General features: G+C 38.5%; 1 protein-coding gene across 4 annotated transcripts in view; it reads right to left on the bottom strand.

Annotated features, from left to right (window-relative positions):
• The window catches only part of LOC109276270 (chromatin remodeling regulator CECR2), a 176086-nt gene that overhangs the window by 66972 nt on the left and 82559 nt on the right, over positions 1 to 26555 (bottom strand). For all 4 annotated transcript variants that reach the window (XM_019465044.2, XM_019465043.2, XM_019465046.2 and 1 more), the window contains exon 2: positions 10649 to 10743. In XM_019465044.2, coding sequence (XP_019320589.2) covers positions 10649 to 10743 — 95 coding nt within the window. The remainder of the gene's footprint in view (positions 1 to 10648; positions 10744 to 26555) is intronic.

The following is a 26555-nucleotide window of genomic DNA, read 5'->3' as shown; positions in this document are numbered from 1 at the left end:
GAGACATATATGAGAGCAAATATTACAATAGCGTACAATGGAACACATGTGAAAGTGACAGTCATGACTTGGGTACAGTTTTGCTGCTTACTTTAGTTTCCTCATGGATTAAAAAAAATTATGGGGCGCCTGAGTGTCTCAGTCGGTTAAGTGTCCGACTTCGGCTCAGGTCATGACCTCACGGTTTGTGAGTTCGAGCCCCACATCGGGCTCTGTGCAGTCTGCTTCGGATTCTGTGTCTCCCTCTCTCTGTTCCTCCTCCACTCGCACTCTGTCTCTCTCTCTCTCTCTCAAAAATAAAGATTAAAAAAAAAAATTAAGGGGCGCCTGGGTGGCTCAGTCGGTTAAGCTGCCGACTTCGGCTCAGGTCACGATCTCGCGGTCCGTGAGTTCGAGCCCCGCGTCGGGCTCTGTGCTGACAGCTCAGAGCCTGGAGCCTGTTTCAGATTCTGTGTCTCCCTCTCTCTGACCCTCCCCTGTTCATGCTCTGTCTCTCTCTGTCTCAAAAATAAAAAAAAAAACATTAAAAAAAAAAAAATTAAAAAAAAACCAAATTATACCAGATGATACGAGATTTGAAAAACCTCTTAAAGCAGAGGTCCCCAGAGACAATTCACATGGTCCATGAAGCTAAGAAAATATTTTTATTTTACTAGCCTATAACAGAAATTTTACATTCTGCTCAATTATAAATGTAGGCAAAAAATAGTAGCATGAGTATTTTTTGTCAAAAGAAATCAGGTATTTTTGTATCACATTACAGATACTGTAAATATCCCAAAATAAACATTTGTAATCATGAATACTTGGAAGATAGTAATCTTGAGAAATAAAGCCTGCTGCTAGATTATGTTAATGAGTTAACAAAAAAATACATTACTGTATCAAAAATTTGTTTCATTAAATTTTACTATCCATATTTCAGTATATTTGGATCCTATTGTAATTCTATTTATTTTATGATTTCAAATCATATTCTTAGATATAGACTTCATTAGAATGCCAAAGAAGTACATAGTTCAAAATAGTTAAAAATCCTGTTTTAGATGAAAACCTGTAATGTTTTTCTTTTAATTCCTTTATAGAATGGGGCTGTGGGTTAGAGCTGGAGGTCTGGGATCACACTAAGGGACAAATCTATCCTATATCAATTACCAGCTGTGTAACCTTGGACAAGTTATTTAACCTCTCTGTGCCTCAAACTCATCATCCTTAATAGATGAGAAAGGAATTTATATTAGGCATCATAAGGATTCAATAAAGTTCCTGAAAAGCATTTGCAGCATTGGCTAGGACAGTAAGGATAAACAAACAAGCATTATTCTATCCTGTAAAGGCAAGAATCTCAGTTTGCAGAACGCAATGAAAAACAAATGTGGGTTCCGTATGCTAGTTTAAAGGTTAGAATGAGTTAGTAGAAACTAGAATAGTAATCATTTTTAGTTTTCTAAAAACAGGAGCTGGCAAACTATGGGTTGTGGGCCCAATCTGGCCTGCCTGTCTTTTTTGCTGCTGTTTTTTTTAAACAACCTGTAAGCTAAGAATGTAAAAAACCATCCTTTTGTAAATGCTTTGGGGGAAAAAAAAATCAAAACAGTACTATTTCATGGCATGTGAAAATGTTATAAAATTCAAATTTCAATGTGCATAAAGTTCTAAAAATGTCACAGCCCCAATCAGTCATTTAGGCACCGCTTCTGCACTACAGGGTGGAGTGGTTCCAACAGATCATGTGATATACACAAAGCCCAAAATATCTATTCTCTGGGCCTTTACAGAAAAAGTCTGCTGACCCCAGTTTCAAAACATGCAAACCATAATAGATAAGAGATGGAAAGCTGCTTGAACCAATGTCTGCTTTCTACTCAGCACGTGTAGAAACTCATGAAAATGTTTCTACATACATTGATACAATAAATTGATATTTATTAGTAGCTTGAGACTGTTTTAAGGCTTCTCATAAATTATTTCATTTAAGCCTCACAATAACTTTAGTACTGTTCTCATTCTGAGATGAGGCAAGTTATACATGAAGAGATTAAGTAGCTGTCTTACCTCCACATATCAGGTAAATCTCAGAACCAGAAAAGCCAAGACTTCATTTGTCAAACTTCCCTTCAGGATGAGATGAAAGTAAAACTTCAGAGAGCGTGCATTCACTCTAATTGCTAGTGGATACCACTCGTGGGACAAAATGACCATCACTTTGGGCAATTCCTCTCAATGGAAAAAGTAAAACCCATTGTAGCATTTTTTAAAAATGTTTATTTATTTTTGAGACAGAAGAGTGTGAGCAGGGAAGGGGCAGAGAGAGAAGGATACAGAGGATCAGAAGCAGGCTCTGCACTGTCAGCAGAGAACGCAATCAAGGCTTGAACTCAGGAACCGTGAGATCAGAACCTGAGGTGAAGTTGGACGCTTAACCAACTAAGCCATCCAGGTGCCCCCTAGTGTACTTTCTAGTGTGGGTGCTCATTATACAGGTGTGTTCTGTAAGTATTCACTTAACTGTAGAACTACAGAATACACATTTTTCTGTGTGTATATTATATATCAATAATAACAAGTATTTAAAAGGCTGAGGTCAGAGCCTCATTCCAGAACAATTAATTCAGAAGTCTCTGGGCTGCCAGTCCCCAAATTTATCTGGCCATCCAGAAATATTTTTATTTCATCTGTACTTAAACAGATAAAATTAACTGATTGTTTTCCACAATACTCTGACATCTTATAGGTGTGTTTAGCAGAATGTGGTTTGAAAAATGCTGGAAAACTGCTTGCCTCCCTGCCCCAGCACAGAACAGCAGGTTCTGCTTTGTCAGGAAGAACTCTTCATCACTACTGGTAGGACCTGTGCTTCCCCCCCTCCCCCCCACCCCCCATACCAAAGGACAATGAATATTAAGAGGACTGAGAGCCCTGGGCTCTTTTTCCCTTCTGTCCATCTGAGACTCTCTTTCATATTTTCCTTCAGTAGCAGAAAAGTCAAAGAAGTAGCTGCTGGCAAAATGGGAGGGGAAAAACTCCTTTCTCTCTTACCCGTTACAAGTATTTGAAATTTTATGAAATCTGACTGAGGCCTTTTCTTTTTTTTTTTAAAGAAATTAATCCCTCATTTCAAAAGAAATCATTTAGGAGTAACTGATACACTGTTGTGATAAGGAGGAAAGTACTTATAAAAGCTGCTATAATTCAGCACTGTGGAAGGGGAGCAGGCAATGCACTTTTCCCACTTCTGGCCTCTGTGCGGTCTTACAAAGGCATAAACTGTGGAGAGGACATATAAGAAACGATGACAGAATGAAACTGGGCATTTGCATGTGACTGGTGAGCCAACACAGTTTTGATGAGAAAAATACATTCTGAAATCTATAAATGCTATTTTTACCTCTAGGTATATATACTTATGTGACAAATAAAACCTAGTCTGTACAGCTCATCCTGTACCTACCCCATCTTCAGGAAGGGGATGGGGATGCCTACTCTATACTATGGTGATTTTTTTTTAATATTATATTTTTGAAATTTTATTGTTTTTTTAAAATTTGAATTCCAGTATAGTTAACATAGGGTGTCGTATTAGTTTTAGGTGTACAATATGGTGATTCAGTAATTCTAAACATTATTCAGTGCTCATCATGGTAAGTGTGCTCTTAATACTCATCACATTTTCACCCATCCCTCACTCACCTCCCATCCAGTAACCATCAGTTTGTTCTCTATAGTTAAGAGTCAGTTTGTCTCTCCTCTTTTTTTTCTTCCTTTGTTTCTTAAATTTCACATATGAGTGAAATCATAGGATATTTGTTTTCTGACTGACTTATTCCACTTAGCATTATACTCTCTAGATCCACTGAATTGTTGCAAATGGCAAGATTTCATTCTTTTTATGGCTGAATAATATTCCTGTGTGTGTGCGCGCGCGCGTGTGCACACACACACATATGTATGTATATATGTATACACATACTCTTCTTTATTCGTTAATCAATTGATGGATTCTTTGGCTGCTTCCAATGCTGCAATTAACATAGGGGAGTATATATCCTTTCAAATTAGTGTTTTTGTATTCTGGGTAAATACCCAGTAGAGTGATTACTAGATCACAGGGTAGTTTTAATTTAATTTTTTGAGGAACCTCCATACTGTTTTTCACAATGCCTGCCCCAATTTGCATTCCCACCAATAGTTCCATTTTCTCCACATCCTCAACAACACTTGTTTCATGAAAAAAAAAAAAAAAAACATTTTTAATACTGCAAAAATGCATTAGTTTTATGTTAAGAAAAAATATGAACGGGTCTGAGTTATAGGCCTAAAATTCAGATTCTAATATTCAAACTCTTGTTCTTTCAATTCTTTGTGGCAATTATTCACCTTCTAAAAAAAAATTTTTTTTTTTAACGTGTATTTATTTTTGAGTGAGAGATAGGCAGAACATGAGCAGGGGAGAGGCAGAGTGAGAGAGAAACACAGAATCTGAAGCAGGCTCCAGGGCTCTGAGCTGTCAGAACAGAGCCCGATGCGGGGTTCAAACTCACAGACTGTGAGATCATGACCTGAGCCAAAGTCAGATGCTTAACTGACTGGGCCACCCAGGTGCCCCGGGAATTATTCACCTTTTAAATAGCACATGACCTGATAAATAAACTGTCTGGATTATGTCTCCTTCCCTGTAAAATGGACCTTATTAATCTAGATGACTTCATACCATCTCTTCTTTACCTCACCAGAAGACTGAAAAAAATGAAATGAACCCAAGTGAAAATATAATGAATGATGAGAAAAGGTAGATTCTAAATTAAATACCATTATTTTATATATAACCATTATTTTCAAAGTAATTATGTTTATAGGAAAGTATTTACATACTTTTATCAAAGTAATTACATACTTTTCTATAATTTTTGGTGGAGAGTTATGGTAAATACAGGAGGAATAAAATTAAATGAAGAACAAGTTGGTTACAGCCATTTATTTTACAAAGGGGCAAGCCAAAATCTCTCATTGATAATTCACATATATATGATTCTTATATGTTTATATATGATATGATTCATATGTATAATTCAAATGCACACACATATATATAGATCCATTAATACTAAATATGATTATGCAAAAATCAATTAATTGGTTCTTGTCCACAAAAAATCCATCAAACTACCCACACAATTGATGAAATATTAATAACTAAGTAAATGTAATTAGATGCAAGCATACATACATCTTACCATTATTTTTTAAATTTTTTTTAATGTTTATTAATTTTTCAGAGAGAGAGAGAGAGAGAGCGAGCGAGCAATGGGCAGAGAGAGAGAGGGGGACACAGCATCTGAAGCAGGCTCCGGGCTCTGAGCTGGCAGCACAGAGCCTGATGCGGGGCTCGAACTCATGAACAGTGAGATCATGACCTGAGCTGAAGTCGTACACTTAACTGACTGAGCCACCCAGGTGCCCCCATCTTACCATTATTATTTAGTTTTGTTCTGGAAGATCTGGTCAATATGATAAAAACATGTATAGCAGGCAGCCTTTAAGAGGCCCAGAATGATTTCTGCCTCCTGGTATTCATCCCCTTGTACAATCCTCTCCCTTTAAGTGTGACAGACCGTCTATATCTTGCCTGTGATCGACAGAATATGGCAAAAGGATGTCACTTCCATGATTATATCAGATAAGACTCTCTCCTGACAGACAAGGGCTATTTTCCTGCTAGCCTTGAACACAAACAGCCATGAAGAGGCCACTTGGAAAAAAAACTGTGGGTGACCTGTGGGAGCTGACAGCAGCTCCCAGTCAACAGCCAGCAAGAAAATGAGGACCTCAGTCCTATAACTGCAAGGAGAGGACTCTGCTGTCAACCTGACTGAACTCGGACTGCTCCCTAGGTAAGCCTCCAAATTAGAACACGGCCCGGCTGACACCCTGACTGTAGCCCTGTGAGAAACTGAGCAGACAGTCCGGGTGAGCCCCATGCAGACTTCTGACCTATAAAACATTGAGATAATAAATGGATTTTTTAAGCTACTAAGTTTGGAGAAATTTGTTACGCAGCAACATAAAATAAATACATGGATCCTTGCTCCAGTCAAGCCTTGACAGGACTGTAGTCCTAGTCAAGGTCCTGGGTACCTGGATTGAAGTTTTGTAAGTGATCTTATGTTAGACACACCCAGCTAAGCTGCAGCCAGATTCTTAACCCACAGAAACTGTGATATAATAATACTTTGTGGTTTTTAAGTTGGTAAATTTTAGGGTAATTTGTTACATCATAGTGGATAACTAGTACAGCATAAAAGAGACAAGAAATAAAAACACCAAAAGGAAAGAGGGATGATAATCCTAGAATATCAGAAGAGAAGCAACTTAAAAAATAATCAGGATCAATAAACTGGGCAGATTCAAGATCTATTCAGAAGAATATATTTCCAAAGTACTTAACAGTGTGAATGGGATTCTACTCTCAATGGCAACAAAAATTAAGATAGCCAGGTATGTTACCTGACATAGATGAATCAGGCTATACAATTTTACTGGATAATAGAGTCTGAATAAAAAAGCAATCTCAATATTGTGAAGAGGTCAATTCTGCTTGAATTTACTCATAGGTTTATTTGACTCCAATCAATATAAGGGGATTTCTTATAGAACATGATGAGATAAAGTAATCATTTTCCAGAAGAATGAAGAAGCAAGATTAATAAAGATAAAATTTATTCTATTTTTTGTAAATAGATTTTTTAAAGTTTATTTATTTTGAGAAAAAGAGAAGAGAGAGAGAGAGAGAGAGAGAGAGAGAGAAAACAAGTGGGGGAGGAGCAGAGAGAAGGAGAAAGAGAGGGAGAGAGAATCCCAAGCAGCCTCCACACTGTCAGCACAGAGCCCGATGTGAGGCCTGAACTCACAAACTGTGACATCATGACCTGAGTCAAAATCAAGAGTTGGACACTTAACCAACCAAGCCACCCACACGCCTCAAGACAATTTTTAAATAGAGGGATTAATTAGAGGGACTATCCTCATTGAACATTAAAATATAATATAAAGGAATAATCACTCATTGTTATTAGCTGTGTTCAGACGATATCCCTGTTTCATATACATAATGTTACTTCATCCTTAACAATAATCCAACAAGTAGATATTATCATTAAACACATTTTATTCATGAAAAAACTAAGGCAAAGCTCACAAAACTAGTGAAAATATTAGGGACACACAGTGTGGTATCAGAGCCAAAAGAGACTGACAGGTACAATTACAAAGAACCAAGAAAATTCTAACATGAGCAAAAACTTAGTAAAAGATCAAAGAGATATCACACCAACAGGGATGAGGAGATTTATTCCATAAATGATGAGATGACTTTAGCAATTTAAATGTTTAACCACAGACTGTCCCCTCTGCCTCCACTGTCACACATTGAAGACCATAGTCTCCACAAGAGATAGAACACTGTTTTATCCTACTAGCACCTAGGGGCTGGCATGTTATGGGCAATGTCCAGCACTAGCAAGGGTAAAGGAAGACTCTAGTGCAAGAGTGAAACAGAAGAGCCAAGAGGAGAAAAGCCTCACAATTTTTTTTTTTAATTTATTGTTTATTATTTTTGAGAGAGAGAGAGACAGAGAGACAGCAAGCAGGGAAGGGGAAGAGAGAGAGGGAGACGCAGAATCGGAAGCGGGCTCCAGGCTCTGAGCGCTCAGGACAGAGCCTGATGCAGGGCTCGAACTCACAGACTGCGAGATCATGACCTGAGCTATCATCGACCGCCCAACCGACTGAGCCACCCAGGCCCCCCCAAGCCTCACAAATTTTAAGTGAGCATTTCTTTTGCCTGATCTTCAATCAACACACCAGTAAAATGACCCAAGCATACAACAAGAAGTTCAAGTATACAAGGATTTCAAATGTGCCCAATAAACCTCAAGAAAAGATATTGAGCATGTGAAGACTGATCAATGAAATGCAAATTAAAACAACTTTATACCTATCGGACTGGTCAAGATTAGAGACATCAAGTCTAGTTAATTTTACCTTCATAACAGTCCCTCTGTCTACATCTCTCCTTTCTCCCCCGATTAATTGATTAGCCCCTAACTGGTCTTCCTGCTTACCCCCCTGCTTGCCCAGGATGCTTACCTGCTCTCCTTGCTTTTAGGATTATACCCCCAAATTCTTAACCCAGCCTACAAAGCCTAGTAGGCTCCAATTCCTGTTGTGCCATATTGGATTCCTTAAACCAAAATGTGTGCAGGGGACTGGGAGGTTTAAAAATCAATTAATCATTAAGATGAGGGGCACCTGAGTGGCTCAGTCGGTTAAATGTCTGACTTTGGCTCAGGTCATCTCACAGTCCATGAGTTCGAGCCCCATGTAGGGCTCTGTGCTGGCAGCTCAGAGCCTGGAGCCTGCTTCAGATTCTGTGTCTCCCTCTCTCTGTCCCTCCCCCACTCACAATCTTGTCTGTCTCAAAAATGAATAAATGTTAAAATAAATAAATAAAAGTAAATAAATATGGTGGGCCAAGTGAACATGACAGATGATGAGTGACAATCAGCCTCCTCAAGGGAGAGTAATCAGGAATGCTGAAGACTAAGGCAGACCAGACCCTGTTTGCCCTCTAGTTGATGGCTGTCTTCATGGTTAGCAGACCATTAGATGTTTTCTAAAAGCTATAAGCTGGAATTTGAAATGTGACATCTCATTTTAGATGTTGGCAACAAATTACAATTTAACACTGGGGGGCCAAGACTGTAAACAAATCACGCCTCTGAACCACATGAGACCTTCTAAGTCTATAATCTCTAGGCTCTGCTCTAAGGTTATCACTCCTTCTACTTGTAAATCTTTGGTCATTTCATTTGTTCATTCATTCATTTATTCATTTACTTATTTCTTGTGCTTTATAAGACATGGGCACTGGCCTAAGGAAGTCCAAATATAAAGGCTCAGTTCACGTATCATTTTCTCATATGAGGTTACATGCTCTGTTAACAGTCTGTATTTTTATACTTTAGAACACTTATCACAGTAATAATATAACCATTACTGTAATTATTAGTGAACCCCTACCACCCCTGCATAATACTATAAATTCCATGAAGGCCCTGAGAGTGTCTGTCTGTTATACCAGTACGTGCTGGCCAGCAAACAGTGGGCAATATCCAGATGGAGGTTTCAAGCGATCCGATGCCTTCATTCATTGAAGGTTCAAGGATAAAATGGAGCAATCCCTGTGGTGGGCAGCCTGGCAATTCATTTTAAAAATCTTAAAGGGACATTTCTTCTGAGTGGCCACAATTCCAGAAATTTATACTAAGAAGACAATTCACTAGATGAGCAAACTTTTATGTCCAAGGCTATGCATTATAGCCTGTTTACAACAGTTAAAAGCTAGACACAAATGTCCAGCTACCAAATTGAATCATTTGACAATCATGTTTAAAGGAAAGGTGGTTTAAGAAAATAAACTGTTACAATGAAAAAATTCAAGATATGAAAATGTAAAATTCTATCACGCTATGACCACAACTGTGCTTAAAAACCACATAAACTCCCAAATCTACATCCCAATAAAAGAATGGAAGAACTTAATTATCATGTTCAAGTAGTAAAACAATAGATGATTTCCCCCTTTCATCTATTCTTTGTCTAGCACAACCATCTGGGTATTCTCGGGGAAAAAAGTCATTATATTAACACAGTGAGTCCAGGAGCAATAACTCTCCCTTAAGGGATACAAACTTCTACCCTGAACAAAATGGCATTTCATCAATCTCTCACTCATCTTGTAATGACAAGTTTATTGCACCTTAATACTGGGCCTAGTTTCCCAGCCCAAGCAGACACCTAAGAGTAGATTTAATTGAACAGAAGTATTTGAGATACCATCTTTAACTGCATGAAAAATACAAACCATAACACTCCAAACCCCTGCCCTGCATGGCACCAGAGGGTAAAAACCGGGAAACCATTTTGTCTCAGCTTTTTAAGAGTTGGCTCTATACACTTCTGCTCTGTATAGAAATGTAGTAGTGAAGAAAACGTGTTATCAAGTTAGGGTCAAAACAAGGAATGAGGCCTTATCAAGAAGATCCTTTATTTATATACACAAATAAAATGTTGCTCCAAATTTCTACAAATCTCAAATGTATTGGAAAGCGGTTTACTTAGCAGTTATGGTGTGAGGGAGACTAGAAGCTCCATATTAAACATTATGTATGTTATGTAGTTATGGTTATAACTACTGGTTATATGAATAGAAGATACTCAAGTGGCAGAAATGTAAAATCTGGTTTTAATTTGTTAGGCTACCTTTTACCAGTACTGCAAGAGACTATAATTTCTATAAAACTCAGGAAGAAAGGCATATACTGACAGGAAGAAATTCTACACTTGATTATGTTAACTGGTGGATCCAAAAGTAAAGGATATAGATTTGTGAGAGTGAAATAAACTCAAGGATTATAATAAAATTAAAACTGAACTGCAAAATGAGCCGAACACAAGTCTGCGGAATCCATTTGTAAATGCCACAAACTAAGGATCAATTCTGGTTTGTTACAGGAGACCTGAAACATCATGGCACCTGGTTAATTAGTTCTTTATTCACAAAATACATAGTAAAATCAGGATTACTCACGTGATATCCCTTCGTTGATAGCAGCCCTGAAGCAGGCAGGCGATCAGGTCACTGATAAACTCTACATCATCTCTGTGAAGAGCTGCTTCTAACTCCTAAGAGGTAAGAGAGAGAAATTGAGAGATCAAACATAGAGATTCCTTAAAATCTACCTGTCCCTCCCCTCCTGCTACCCACACTATTGACATCACCCTCTAAGCCACTATACGGTCAGAGCAGCCAAACTGCTTGCCATGGATGAACTCTGCCTTTCTTCCCATAGTTACTGCTAGAAGAGCAATGAGTTCAACTTTTTGTTTTTCCATGGAATTTATTTCTCCCATTGCTCCACTACCAAGGTCCACTCCTTTTTTTCTGCATGTGAGAACACACATATCTCTTTTTATAAGTCCGTGCTAGCTAACATAATTTCAAAGACCTTAACTTCTACAAATATGCTGCAATGCCTTCTACTTTAATAAGAGGAGAATAAAGGGGCAAATACATAATTAAAAAGTATTAGTCATTCACTTAACAGTTTTAACAGGTACACCATCTGCAGCTGCTTTAAAGAACCACTAATTTATTGAAAAGAAAAAGCACTGGTAATGAGCAATGTAGCGATTCTTATTTTGAGGACTGATGACAGGAGATTGCTAGAACTGAGATTAATCTTACATCACCTGGAGAGAAGTGAGGTAATGTCTATGTTAATGGTCTAATCCAAGGTGAGATATATTTTCCTTCCTTGGGATTCAAGCAGATAATGCCAAATAGTTAGCTGGTCTTAGTACACTATTCTGACCAAAGATTGGTTGAGAGGAGCTATTTGGACAAAAAGTGACAGTGGGAAATTTTAGGAGATCCTATTTCTCTTTTCAATCTCCCATAATAAACCAGTATTTTCTAAGATGGTGGAATTTCCTCTAAGTCATCAACTCCTGGGACACAAAGTTTGCTAGCACTGTTTCAACCAGGATGATGTCTTCTGCATGCAGGCCATCTCCCAAGGATCTGCCAAGCTTATGGTTTGACTGCTTATTGTATTGACCAGATCTATAACCACAGAAAAACCAAACTTTGAAGGCTCATATTAATGGCTCTGAAAGCCTGAGTTGTGCATAAGAAGCAATTTCTGGCCTTAACACCAATTACAGGGCAGTGCATACTTAACAGGGTAGTCTGCTTCTACTGTAAAAACAGTAAAGTTTTTGTGACAATTATAATTGTAATAAAATAATTTAAAAAAATGATTTTGTAAGTTAACTGCTCCATTTATTATTTTTTAAAATTCTCAAGTTGGTAATCACTTGTAAAACTTTCATAAAACAAAAAACTGCTAAGCATATTAACCGACACAAATAAGCAAAACAGAAACTACCCTGAGGTGGTTCACTTGAAAAGGTTCATCTGCCCTATACTGCGTTGAAAGCCTAGGTGAATGAGACTCAAAATTCAAAGACAAGGCTGAGGCTTGCAAACATTTTGCTTGCTTTAATTACAAACTTGGGAATTATAACACATCTACAGTAATGGTTCTTATTCTTATATTAGTTTATTAATTCCTGTTTGCAGAGTTCTTTTCTACATTCTAGAGATTATCCAGAAAAACATGAAACTTTACCAATCAGAGATAACAAAGATCTGAAATATAATTAGCCAGAATTCATTCACTCCACTAATATTTACTGGGCACCCACCCTATGTAAGATAATATAGTACTTCCTAAGCACTGGGGAGTTTAGTTTAGAGAGATAAGAATACAAAAAAGGTAGACATACCAACTAATTAGCACTATTAGGTACAGAAAAGGTGCTATAGGTGCTATGGGAATTGAGAAGAAAAGGATTACTTCTGGCTGCAGGAAGCCTGAGAGATTGCATCAAGACGGTGGCACCTGAGATGGGAAAACTGTGGCTGTGTGACAATGTGGGGGGAGTGCAGGGCATAACCAGGTGTAGGGAACAACGGGAGCAAGGACACCAAGAGGATACTGGCTTCAGTTTAACTGTTCTCTAGATCATATGAGGGGAGTAATGTGAGCTAAGATTGATAGCTGATACTGAATACTGAGCTAATGAGTTTGGCTTTTCTTTGGAAGACAAAGAAGACTCACTACAGTTATTTTTATTGAGAGGGCACAGCTGCTGTGTATTTAAGATGAATTCTAGCGGTGGAGGGTGGGAGGTGAGGTTAAACACAAACATAAGCCTGGGGAGAAAGATTCTGAAGGACTTCCCAAACAAGAGAAATAGCAGCAATGAGGAAACACGAACTCAAGATCTGACAGAAGTAAATGTGATGCAAAACAAGGGAAGATTTGAATGGTTCATATTTTATGCTTGGTCACTGGGCAACACTCCGAAGCAAACTGCAATTATAACAGAAGCTGAACCCTTGAAGCAAAAAAATCCCAGGCCATCTCGTTTGATAGAGAAGTCAGAATTACTGAATGGTAGAGCTGGAGGGTCAATTATAGATCGTATTATTTCAACTCCCCCAATGTCAGGATAAATAAACTAGGTAGGCCCAGGAAGGTTAACTGACTCCTCCTGTTGTACTCAGCAAAAAGTGCCAGAACTCAGTGAAACCCAGACCACCCCACCCAGGCTCTTCCCACAGAGTAAACTGCTTCCTACTGGCCCATGCTCTCTATCCTAGAAAGGCTGATGGCTGTAACAGCAACAATAACCCACTTCCATCACTCCCAACCAAGCCCTCACATGTACCATTCCCCTAAGAAGAAAGAAATCCCTATCTGCTCCCCCTTCTGCCAAGGACTGTATGTCCTTCACATGAAAAACTTTTATCTATTAAAATCTTCCTAGTCAAGTTTCACTTTGCTGGTTCCTCCAGTAACTCCTTCAACACGATGTGTGTTCACATATTGTTATACGCTCCTGTTGAGGTGCTGTCCTCCTCATCAGTGTACTAAATTAAATTAAATAGCACAATGTGATTCTTGACTAAAGGTGCTATAGTCAGTACTAACTGATGCTTCTTAGTGTTTTTAAAGAACAGAAGTACCAAATTAAATGGAGGTCTGGCAGGATTCCTAGAAGCCACAGGATATATGTGGATGAATTTTATTCAGTAGTAAATAATTCAAAACATTAATTTTATAGGAGTCCTACTACAGAGAAAAATGTAAAATCTGCATTAATTTTTAAGCTGAGACTACAAAAAAAAAATCATTCATACAGGAACAGTTAAAGCTATGAATTCCATTTCTTTTTCATCTCCTGCTTCCCACCAACAGACATTCCCCTCTGGCTTAGGTGGAAACGCTGGACAAGAATGTTTCCCTTTCTTTCAGGGTAACTTTCATTAGACCCAAGTTCTAGTTGTCCAGTTTATATCTAATGATATTGTCCTCTGAAGAGGCAACAATAAAATATAGCAATTGAGTCACTGAATGACCTTTCTGTTCCTTAATATTAACATAACAGTGTTAGTTTTACTCATCTACATAAGGTGCTTATGGAAAAGGAACATTCTTGTTTTCTTCTGTGGCCCTACCTATAACATTAGCACAGAAATTAGCAAATAGTAGGTGGTCATCAAATTAACTTTAAAAAGTTTATATACATAGGGGCTCCTGGGTGGCTCAGTCAGTTAAACATCCAACTTTGGCTCAGGTCATGGTCTCATAGCTCATGGATTTGAGCCCTGAGTCGGGCCCTGTGGTGACAGCTCAGAGCCTAGAGCCTGCTTCAGACTGTGTCTCCCTCTCTCTATGCCCCTTTCCAGCTCATACTCTATCTCAAAAATAAATAAACATCAAAAAATTTTTCAAATAAATTTTTTTAAGTTATAATTTTCATTCACCTACTATATGCCAGATAATAGAGACACAAAAATGAATGAAGTCCCGATATATTTATAGATGGATGGATGGATGGATGGATGGACGGATGGATGGATGGATGGATGGAAGGGAGGGAAGGCTAAAATGTAAGCCAGAATGGAAAATCTTATCTATCTATCTATCTATCTATCTATCTACCTACCTACCTATCGTTGTGTTCAGTGCTGTCTCCCCCAGCAACCAGAAACAGTAGAAATTCAAATATTTTCTTGACTGAATTTCATTTACCTACTATATGCCAGGTAATAGAGATACAAGAGTGAATGAGGTCCTAATATGTTTATGGATGAATGGATGAATGGATGAATGGAAGGATGAATGGATGGATGGATGGAAGGGAGGGAATGAGGGAAGGCTAAAATGTAAGCCAGAATGGAAAATTTTATCTATCTATCTATCTATCTATCTATCTATCTATCATCTATCTGTCATTGTGTTCAGTACTGTCTCCCCCAGCAAACAGAAAACAGTAGAAATTCAAATGTTTTCTTGACTGAATGATAGCACAGAATTATGGGGACAATGTAACAAATGCTACATTAAATATACAAAGTGATAAGGGAAAATGGAGAAGACTAGAGAAACTGAGGAGTGTAGAGTAAGACCTTGTCAAAGAGGTAAGATTCGCACAGAGCCCTGAAGGGAAGACTCTTACCTGGCAAATGCACAGTAAGGAAGAGCATGCGAAAGCTGATGTCATGTGTAGAAAGTACCAAGGACCCTCCTCAAAGTGGAGAGGGCAATTAGAGAACCATAGATAGGACACGCCTATTCCTTGAGGACCTTCTCTGAAAACCATGAAAACCACATTAAAGAATGTAGATTTTACTTCTATATGCAATCAAGTCTGAAGTAGAGTGAAATCATCAGATCTGTATCTCAGAAAAACAGTTCTGAGAGCAGGGTGCAGAATGACTGTGAGTGGTACCAGAGGTAAGGACCATGGAGGCAAGTGTCAGCATCACCTGGAAGGGTGCAGGAAGTAGGGCACCTAGGAGCCACTATGGACTTACAGAATCCAGAATGTGCATTTTAACAAGAGCCCCATGATTCATATGCATATATAGTTTGGGAAGTGCTATTCTGGAAGATAAAAGGTCGGAGTCTGTGATAAATAAAACAGCAGCTGTGGGAATAAAGAAGGGGAGGATTTGAGAACACGTGGAAGATGAATAAATCTGATTTAAAAAACAAAAGGCATAATTACCAAAAGAAATGAAATAATGCCATAGACCAAAAATGCTCTAAAACATATAAGAAAGCTCAAAATTCAACTTCTGACATAAGGACTGAATTAAATCCTTATAATGTAACCCCAAACATAGTCAAATGATTAATCTCAAGCTAAAGCCCCTTGTTTATCTAAAAGCCCTAGCATGAATGTATGATTATAATCAAACCATGCAGATAAAATGTGGTTATCAATATCTGTGGAATTTACAGTTCTGCCTCTAACTCTGAAGCCTGTTGAAAGGACTGAAGAATGAAATGTAATTCAGATATCCAGGCAAACCACTCAATAATCTCCTCTAAATACAAGATTAGTGGTGACTGGTGGAAAGAGTGGGTTACTTGGTCCCTATAGAAGAATCTGATTTCTACCAATAGATCTATTTAGAATATGAACATAACATGAAATTTCTGGTTAAAGTGTTCTACAAACACTATCAACTGCCAATATCCTTTTATCACTATTTCCAGAGAGTCATCAAGTAGAATTACAGACAAATTAGAGTGAAACAAGATGTTCAATGACAAAATAAAAGCTAAGACCTACAAAGGTTACGGGAGATATGGCCAAAAGATAAGATGTCCTTAAACCTACATTCCACTTACATGTAGATTATGAATTTTCAAGTCTGAAATTACTAACATCTTGTTAATCTGTGTTAGTTAGCAAAAATCAAAATTAGTCAAGTTATAATTAGTAAGTGTAAGAACTGTTTATCTTAAAATACACACCCAATAGTTGGATTATTAATTTGTATAACAAATCTATATTTTCTTCAATAAATCTAAGGTAACTTTTTATTCCCCATCTGCATTATTAAAAATTCCCATAGGTGCTAGGAGGCAGAAGATTGGATGGGAGAGCAGCATCGATATTGATGATCTAATTCTGATAGAGGTGATTTTCAGATGATATCACTTATAAATGAATAAAATGAAACATTCCTAGATCAATGATGAGAGTGCCATGAATCAAGAACAATGATTAATAAAATCTGTGAATCTGAAATTTACAAAAGAAAAAGAAGGAAAGACAAAATGGTTTCACTGTATTTTCTGCCTGCTTCAATAACCAGGCTTCACTGGTGATTCAACCATAGTGTTCGTAACATCATCAGCAGAAACTGAGACCCAGGATCCTTATTTTAATTCAAAAATAAAAAAATGAAATGCTCTTGTTCAATACTCAACTATGATGGACAGGCTAAAGGGGACTGGTAAAAACTTCTCCCCAGCGAACCTAGGTTTGTTTTTTCCAGCACAACCATGACCTAATGAGGGAGCAACTAAGGAAAGTGGTTACATAGAAAGGTAGAATATCAGGGATTTGGATCCGCTCTTCCAAGGAGAAGTGAGCAGACTTGAACTGTCCCTCAAATGACACAAGTATTGAGAGGAATTCTGTTATTTACAAATAAAATTCAACCCCTCTCCCTTGTCCACCATTCTACCCATAGAATATAGTAAACTTGTAAATCAGTAAGAAAATGGGTCTCAAAATATAAAATTGCTTTTCACATGTATATCTATTTGCTTCATAAATCAGTAGCTATCTAGATAACCCACCAAAAAAGTATGCAGGGCCATGGTAACTTGTAAGGTGACAAAGTTATCAGTAAACTTTTCCCCTCTAGCTCAGCAGAACTTAAAATGCAGAATCAGTAAAGATTAGAATGAAGAATAGGTGATAAACCTTCTGGAGAGCAAAGATTCCCCCCCCCCCCCCCACTTTCCCCTTAGTTACTGTTAACCCCAGTAGTTGGGATCAAATGGATAAACCAAGGACACTATATATAGGCCTCAGTTTTCACCCTGTGGTGGAAATAAAGATTAAGAATGTTATAGGAAGACAGCAAAGAAGAAAGGTAATTTCAATCCTCCTGAACATAAGAACTGGCTCATCAATTAAAAAATGTGCACGTTAATGGGTATGGTGTCACATTTGCAGGAAGAAATGGTTCTGGAACTCTGTTTCACAACATTGCGAATATACTTAACACTACTGAATTGTGCACTTAAAAATGGTTAAGAAACCAAATTGTGTATTATGCTTCTTACCACAATTTAGACAAAAAATTGCCCACCACCAAGGGTTTTGTAATGATTAAATGAGGCAATGCTTATAAAAGCCAGCGGAGCCTGGCACACACAGTAAATATTCTATAACATGTTAATATTACAATTATGTCATCTTCCTTACAATGAAAGTGTGTGGAAAAAGGCAAAGACTGAAGAGCTAGAAAGTGGCCTTTTCAAAATACAGAGGTTTCTGGACAATAGAAATTAAAATCCTTTTAATACATGGCCTACCGTGTTCATAAGCCAATAAAAGCCAACAGTTCTCTAAGGAACTATTTGGAAACCCAGGTTATTCAAAGCTTTACTACTTAGGCCTTCAAACCCAGAGCTTAAGTCTTAGAGTAAGGCAATAAGGAATACACTTCTAAAATCCCCCCTATCTCCCCCCCCCCCACTTTTTCTCCTCCCCTTTTGTATTTCCTTTTCACTGTGGGCACTGAGCTGTGAGCACAGAAATCTGAACTTTGCCAAGATGCTCTGGGACAGAAGAGGCAGGGGTGGGTAGGTGGGGGTGGGGGAGCAGTAAACTCACCAATCAGCCTAGAGAAGGGAGACCCATCCCTACTGCTCCTCTGCAGCTTCAGAGAGTAGCTGGAGGGAGTAACAGGATTTGCCCTCTTTGCAGCTGGCGTCACAGCTCATTAGGGACAAGTCTGTTTAACGTCTTTCCACCTCCTCCACCCTCAAGAACAAGCAGGGGCTGCTGGGAAAAGAACTCAGGACTGAGCAAGGGGAAAGGCTTCGAATGCTGATTGGCAATGGGAGAGAAATAGGGCCTTTAACATATGTCGTGGAAAAATGTTTATTTACAATTCGTTACTTTAAAAAGTCCTGCCTGCCTGCCTGACTACAGACAGTCAAACGACACAGGAAGAATATCACCAATTCCTTTAATGGACAACAACCACCCACTCAACACCTTTTCTTAAATAATATTACAGGTAACTTTTTATTGTTTGACATACTTCTCATCTCTCGAAATTTTCTTTAATCTTTTGCTAAAGAAAAGAAGGTGGTAAAGAGAGATAAACTTTCTTTTCTTCAACTTCCAAGTAAAGGATCAAGATCATAGATCTGTACTACTGCCATTCAGGTACAATAATTTGAGTTTACTTAAGAAGGGAAAAAAGGTCTAAAGATAAAATAATCATACATACTGTATTTGATTTTAGAAGGTTTACAAATCTTCCTAATTTGCACAAGGACCAACTGAAATGCAGTGTCTCCGAAGAAGATGGGGGTTTCTGTATAGGACCCAGAACTGTGCTTACACAAAGGAGATGCAAAGCAGGGCTTCCTGAAGGACTATCCCAGCTGCTTTCCAAGAGAGAATGCCTGGAGTGTGAGCTTAGAATACATGAAGAAATAAGCACACTAGCCTCCAGAAGGCACCCCTGACTTTGGCAGCTGATGCTTTCTAACTTGGTATAAATTAATTTAATCCCAAAGGCCTGCCCCATGCCAATTTAGACTGTAAAGTATAAATCAGCTCGAGTGGGTATAATGGTGAGGGACCTGAAACTGGCTATTATAACACTTTCAGTTGGCCAAGTGGTTTATCCCAGGAGTCCCCAAAGGCCAGCAGGTCTGTATCGCTGCTTTGCTGCAACCATACCATTCCTCTCAACCATCCATGAAACAGCTGTGTCACTGGCTATGCTGCTGGGTAACAGAAAGGAAACCAAAATAGCTTCTCCCCTCAAATGACTGCTACCCTAAAATATGAGGGTAACTGGAAAATACTAATTATACCAATAAATATGGAAATTTAGAAGAATATGATTTTCTGAAAAGGCATAAATTATCAAAACTGGCTCTAGCAGTTAAAAAAAAAAAAAGGCTCAGAAGTTTCATAGATATTCTCCCATAAGGAAATGCCCATGATTATTATATAAACAATTTCTGAGCACTGAAAAACTTGGAAAGCTCCTCAATTAAGTTCTATGAGGCTAGAGTACTGGACATAGTATACTGTATAGCCATGCAGACAAGAGATCTGGAAAAGCAAGTTCTTGAAAGACCATATACAACCTCAGACACAAGGTCAAGTAGTCTAGACTTCACCACTTGGAACAAGGCTTTCCAACTAGGGTACGTGTGTTCCTGGGGCTCCAGTGTGTGGTCAGAATATAGGAAACCATCTGTTTAAAATGGCACAGCTTCTAGAGAGTCAGTCTTATTTTTATTTTTTTGTTTGTTTTCACTGTTTTACTTGTTGTTGAGAAGATATTTTTAACTTAAACATCTGCATGAATTGAAGACAGGAGACTTCATCAGAGAATTTGTTTGGAGCCACTTGCGGCTATAGATCTAGGCCTATAAAGTTACGCAGTCTTCATTCCCTGTCATTAGAAGCTCACTACTGGATTAGTTGGAAGTTATTTTAGGTATTTAGGGGAGCCACTAAAGAACAGGGAAAAAAAAGAATAATCAAAAGAGAAAGGCTAAAATCTGGATGTGGTTTGCAGGACGCATTGTTAGAGAGATTACAGGGTAAGAAGATTTCTGTCCTAGTCCAGGGAAGAAGTGATAGGGCCAATACGAGAAAGAGGATAGTGGAAATACACAGGATGAGATGAAAGGAGAGGATTTCAGAAGCACAATTAGTAAGACTTTGCAACTAACTGTATGTGGATAAGAAAAGGGCAAAGAAATTTTAGGTAACAATTTCTAATCCTCCCCCACCCCTGAAAAAATATTATGGTATTTTAAATTGGTAAACAGAAATTAAGGATGATTAAAGTTGAAAGGTGAATGGGAAGAAGGGGGCAGCGGGAAGAAACAACAAAGACTTGATATTCAAAATAAGGTCCTAGAAGTTTTAAAGTGGGAAACAATGTAATGTCCTAAATGCTGTTTTTCATATTTGACAGTGTCCTTGTGTCCTATGTGAGAGTGGCAAAAATGTACATACACATTTAAAATTTAAAACTTTAGGGGCGCCTGGATGGCTTGGTCGGTTAAGCGTCCGACTTCGGCTCAGGTCATGATCTCACGGTCCGTGAGTTTGAGCCCCGCGTCGGGCTCTGTGCTGACAGCTCAGAGCCTGGAGCCGGTTTCGGATTCTGTGTCTCCCTCTCTCTCTGCTCCTCACCTGTTCATGCTCTGTCTCTCTCTGTCCCAAAAATGAATAAACGTTAAAAAATAAAATAAAAAATAAAAAATAAAATAAAATAAAATAAAATAAAATAAAATTTAAAACTTTAGTGTGTGAAGGGAGGTAGGGCTCCCTTTGAATCAATTTGATCAGTTCAATTTGATACAGTTCAACGTATTTTGGGCATGTGCCAGTGGGATACCATAAAGTGAAAAGGCATCCCTAGCATCTGAAGACACAGTATGTGCCAGGCTCTGTGTTAAGCGCTGGGGATGCAAAGAGAAAAATAGTAACCCTACCTTTGGGGCACCTGGGTGGCTCAGTTGGTTAAGCTTCCAATTCTTGATATGGGCTCAGGTCATGATCCCCATATTGGGCTTGGTGATGGCAGACGGAACCTGCATGGGATTCTCTCTCTCTCTGCCCCTTCCCTGCTGGTGGCGTGTGCGCTTCCTCTCTCTCTCTCAAAATAAATAAATATGTATTTAAAAAAAAAAGAACCCTACCTTCATGTAGCATAAGATCTAGAACTGGGGAGCTGAGGGGCAGGAAAAAAATAAGTAATTTCCATTCAATGTGATGACTGCTACAGCAGAGTGCTGTGGAGATAAGCAAGCAAAATGCTGCTATGGAGATTAATTAGCATAGGCTGAAAGATGAGCAAGATGCAACCAGTTCACACAAGGGTAGTAGGAACAGTAAGGGTCTCGAAAAAATTTAGGTTACCACTAAAAATGAAAACTAAATATGACCGGTGTCAAAACCCCTGGTACTGCCCAGTGCCTCCACAGAGTAAGTGTCACAGAATGTTCAGAGAAAACTGAAAGAAATTAGCCACTGAGAACAACTAATCTAAAAGATGAATGTGTGTGGTGCCTGGATGGTTCAGTTGGTTGAGCGCCCGACTCTTGGTTTCGGCCCAGGTCATGATCTCATGGTTTGCGGGATTAAGCCCCACACTGGGCTCTGTGCTGACAGCATGGAGCTTGCTTGGAATTCTCTCTCTCTTCCCCTTCCCCACTTGCACTTGATTTTTCTCTCACCTTCTCTCAAAATAAATAAATAAACTTAAAAAAATAAAAATAAAAAGATGAATGTGCAAGTGCAGAAATGCCTGAAATACAATCAAGAAATCTGGAAAGGCAGGACAAACTAGAAATGACCAGGGTGTGATTATAACTAAGAAAACAGTACCGAAATCTTGTTGGGGGGTGGAGAGGTTACAACCAAAAGGGGATACGCTATTTATACTGGGAAAGATGTCCCAAGGTAAAGAATTTGGCAGTGTTTAACAAGCTCGATGCTGAGGGAGAGGTACTGATGATACTTGGTTATGGGGCAGGAATATTTCACCAGGCCCGTAAGAAATTATCCCCTCAAGACTAATCCATTCTCTTTTGATTCTGAGATGCTTTTTTTTTTTTTTTTTAATGTTTATTTATTTCTGAGAGAGAGGGAGGAAGGGAGGGAGAGAGAGCGAGCAGGGGAGGGGCAGAGAGAGGGAGACACAGAATCTGAAGCAGGCTCCAGGCTCTGAGCTGTCAGCACAGAGCCTGACATGGGGCTTGAACTCACGAACCTCAAGATCATGACCTGAGCTAAAGTTGGATGCTCAACCAAATGAGCCACCCAGGTGCCCCTCTGAGATCCTTGATTAGCATTTCCAAGTGGATCTTGGTATTAGGAAGGTGGTGTGTGTTGAATGGCAGGTGTGAATACGACAATGGAAAAGATACCTATCCAATTTTAAAGAAACAAAATGTCATTCTGCAACTGAGTCTACTGAAATTGTTTTTACCTAGAAGTAAAGCTGGCAAACAGACAGGATTCTGCTGGGCTGAGGCAAAGGTTTCTCAGCAAAATTCTCTCTTATAAAAGAGATTTACCTTGATTGTATACATTTGCCAAGTTTCTTCTATTAAAAGATACTCACTCATTTTACTTTTGGGTAACAGAAATTAGGAAAGAGACACTGGCCTGAAACAACCTCAATCAATGCTAATTTTGGATCTTACAGAGGTCATTTGATTGAATTTATTTTATAAGGAGGTAAAAAACCCTTACAATGACTCAGTAACTGCTCTGGGGGTGGGAGCTAAACTTCAGGTGTTAAATGTCATTATAAAAATCACTTTAAATAGAAATATATGTGTTTATGTTATAATGATAATGAATATACACCTACAGAGCAAGTGAAAAACCAAACTATCCTACTATTGAATGAATAAATACATGTGGCTAGGGATAAAATTTTCAGAAAACATATCAAGAACTGATTCAGAAACTTAAGATAGAAGCAAGGCTGGAGTACTTTTGAGTTCTTCAAAAGTGGTCCAACAATGATGAAGAAGTTATTTCTAGAAATAAAAATGGAAAAAGCATTTATTTCTAAATTTAAAAACTCAAATGTTCATGTAAAATTCCCAAAATAAAGATTCCAAATAGAACTTTGACTATTTCGTATGTGTTATTACAAGTTTTATATACTATGATAAGTCAATACTCCCAAAGTTTTATTGAATCATCTCATTGGGAAATGGGGCATTGCCTAAATTGAAACTTCTATGGCAACTTACACATGTTAATACTACTACGAAAATGACTGAACAAGAATCGTAACTCATACTCTTTCCACTGTATCAAAGAGAATAACATCTCTCATAAAGGAAGAGACCATAAAAATCTGGAAAGGGGAACAGGCACGGAAAACAATATTTTACAATGACCCTATTTCTAATAAAACATAGCCTAACTGATTCATTATATTATATTACGTATTCAACTTCCAAACAGATAAGAATCACTACCTATACCCCATGATATTACCCATCCTCCAAAAAGTACCCCATTACAACCAATTATTTTTTATTTACTTTTTATTTTTTTTAATGTTTTATTACTTATTTCTGAGAGAGAGAGAGGCAGAGCATGAACAGGGAGGGGCCGAGAGAGAGAGAGACACACACACAGAATCCGAAGCAGCTCCAGGCTCTGAACTGTCAGCACAGAGCCCGATGCGGGGCTTGAATTCACGAAGTGCGAGATCATGACCTGAGCTGAAGTCAGATGCTCAACTCACTGAGCCACCCAGGTGCCCCTACACCAATTATTAATACATATCCTTCTGGTTCTCTGGGCTCCAATCTAGAAGGAATCTTTATAATTTCCAGATCGATCCTCCCTATTTATGTTTTTCCTTCCATCTGCCCTCATTCTCCACATAACTGCTGTTTTGTATTTGATCAAGTTGAATAATAAAGCAAACAATCCAATGTTTTCCAATTGGGTTTTATCAACATCTGTAGTGGGGAATGTCAACTTTATGGCAGGAAGGAGTTGAAAGGTAACAAGAAAAAACTGGTAAAGGTCCTTGAATATTAGGTAGAAGACTCTGGATTTGATTAAAGAATTTGATACAAACAGCTTGAAGGACAGAGGAAGAATATAAGTAGATTATGGATACAAGAAAAAAAAAAAAAAAAGGACAAAACCAAGAAATAGGGTTACCAAGTGGTTCTAACAAAAATATTAGATACTTTGCAGAATATTACAAATTCTGATGGCATTTAAATGGAGATGAAACTGGCATCTCTAGGACAGGCCAGAACATCAAAAAAGAAAATAAAAAAGTGTTGGAAAGCACTGGAAAGACATTTATTCCTCAAAAGTGTAATGAGCCTAAAGTACATGTGGTCACTACCAAAATTAACCAAAATTAGGTATTGTAAGTAAAAAGGAATCACAGAGCAAAGATACTCTGTCAAATCTCTCCTTTTCAAGTATGTGCAGCAGTTAACCAACTGCAATACACTCACTTGTCTGACAACTTAAGAATTGGGAAAATTTTTTTAAATCATGTAGATACCTTTTAAAACTTATTACTAGCCAAGAAATTTCATCAGCTGGCCATAAGCAATGAAGCTCCTGATTATTTGCCTCAAACCAATTAAACAGTAGTGCATTTTGGATGAAACTGTTCACTAAAATGATTGAACCTCAAGAGATGGTAAAAAGAATCTTTGTGTAAAATATTATCACCAATATTAGTGGTGCAAATCAATCTTCATTCCCAACATTCTACTGTAACCAAGTCAAAAGTAATCAACAGCGTCATCACACCGGATCTAAAACAGAAGTATGTTGGGGTGCCTGGGTGGCTCAGTTGGTTAATTATCCGACTTCAGCTCAGGTCATGATCTTGCAGTTCATGGGTTTGAGCCCCATGTCAGGCTCCGTGTTGACAGCTCAGAGCCTGGAGCCTGCTTCAGATTCTGTGTCTCCCTCTCTCTCTGCTCCTCCCCTGCTCATGCTCACTCTTGCTCTCTCTCAAAAATAAATAAACATTTTTTTAATAAAAAAAATAAAAAAGAAGTATGTAAACTACTTGATTATTTCTTCCCATCTTTTTTAAAGTTTATTTTGAGAGAGAGAGAGAGGGAGGGAGAGAGAGAGAGGGGGAGAGAGAGAGAGAGAGAGAGAGAGACAGAGTGCGCGCGTGTGCACACAACCAGGGGAGGGGCAGTGGCAAGGACAGAAAGAATCCCAAGTAGGCTCCACCACACCACTAGCCCAGAGCCCGATGAGGGCTCAAACCCACAAACCATGAGATCATGACTTGACCCGAGATCAAGAGTTCAGATGCTTAACCCAAAGAGCCAGCCGGGTGCCCCTGATTATTTTCTCCGTCTTAAAACTTTCATCTCTTGGCTTCACAACACTCACCTCACTAGTATTCCTTTTCGATCTTCTTTGCTGGTTTCCGCCCTTTCTTCTCATACTCTAAAGATTGGTGAATACCTCTCGGGCTGTGTTTGAACCTCCTCTCTTTGTTATCCTTTTGGCCTACACCCATTTTGATGAGTTCATCCAACCATGACTTTAAATATCATCCATTATGCTAGTCAATCACTCTCTCTCATTTATACCTTCATACCCCATCCTCAGATTTCAAAGTTGGCTTATCCAACTGGGTACCTGTAACGAACTGTACCACTGGGAGTCAAACAGGCATAACAAACTAAACATAACCAAAACTGAATTTTTTATCTGACCTCCTTAAACCTGCTTCCACTCGGACATTTTCAACCTCAGTAAATGGAATCTTCCTACAGTTGTTCCAGCAGTAAACTTTGAGTCATCCCTGATTCTTCTCTTTTTCCTCTCATTTCACATTCAACAAATCAGGTTTAGAAACTGATCTCTCATCTCACTAGCATCTTCTCCACTACCCACTGTCTAAGCATCAACTATTTAATAACCTATAAGCGCAACTCCTGGCTTCTTTCCTTATGTGTTCCTATAATAGCCAGTGAACCTACAAAACAAGTCAGAACATGTCACTTCTGTGCAAATATCTTCTTCAGAATAAAATGCTAAGTTTATATTATGGCCTTCATGACCTTACCTAGTAATACCTTCCTGCTGACCCTCTATCATTTCAGTGCTACTCTCATTCTTGTTCACTCCCCTCAGCATAGCAGCCTCTTACCTTCCTCTTAGATCCTCAGAATGCTCCTGCCCCAGACCTTTGCGCTTGCTCTTCCTGTGGCTGTTAAGACCACAACCCCTAGTATCTGCATGGTTTGCCCTCTTAGTTCCTGAACATCATTCTCTAGTTCATTTACTATGCTTTATTTTTGTAATTCACTTTTCAC

The sequence above is a fragment of the Panthera pardus genome, unplaced genomic scaffold (assembly GCF_024362965.1).
Source record: "Panthera pardus isolate Hobbes unplaced genomic scaffold, ASM2436296v1 HiC_scaffold_6, whole genome shotgun sequence".
Classification (NCBI taxonomy): domain Eukaryota; kingdom Metazoa; phylum Chordata; class Mammalia; order Carnivora; family Felidae; genus Panthera; species Panthera pardus.
The sequence above is the reverse complement of the archived record's forward strand: the minus strand, read 5'-3'. Positions and strand labels throughout refer to the sequence as shown.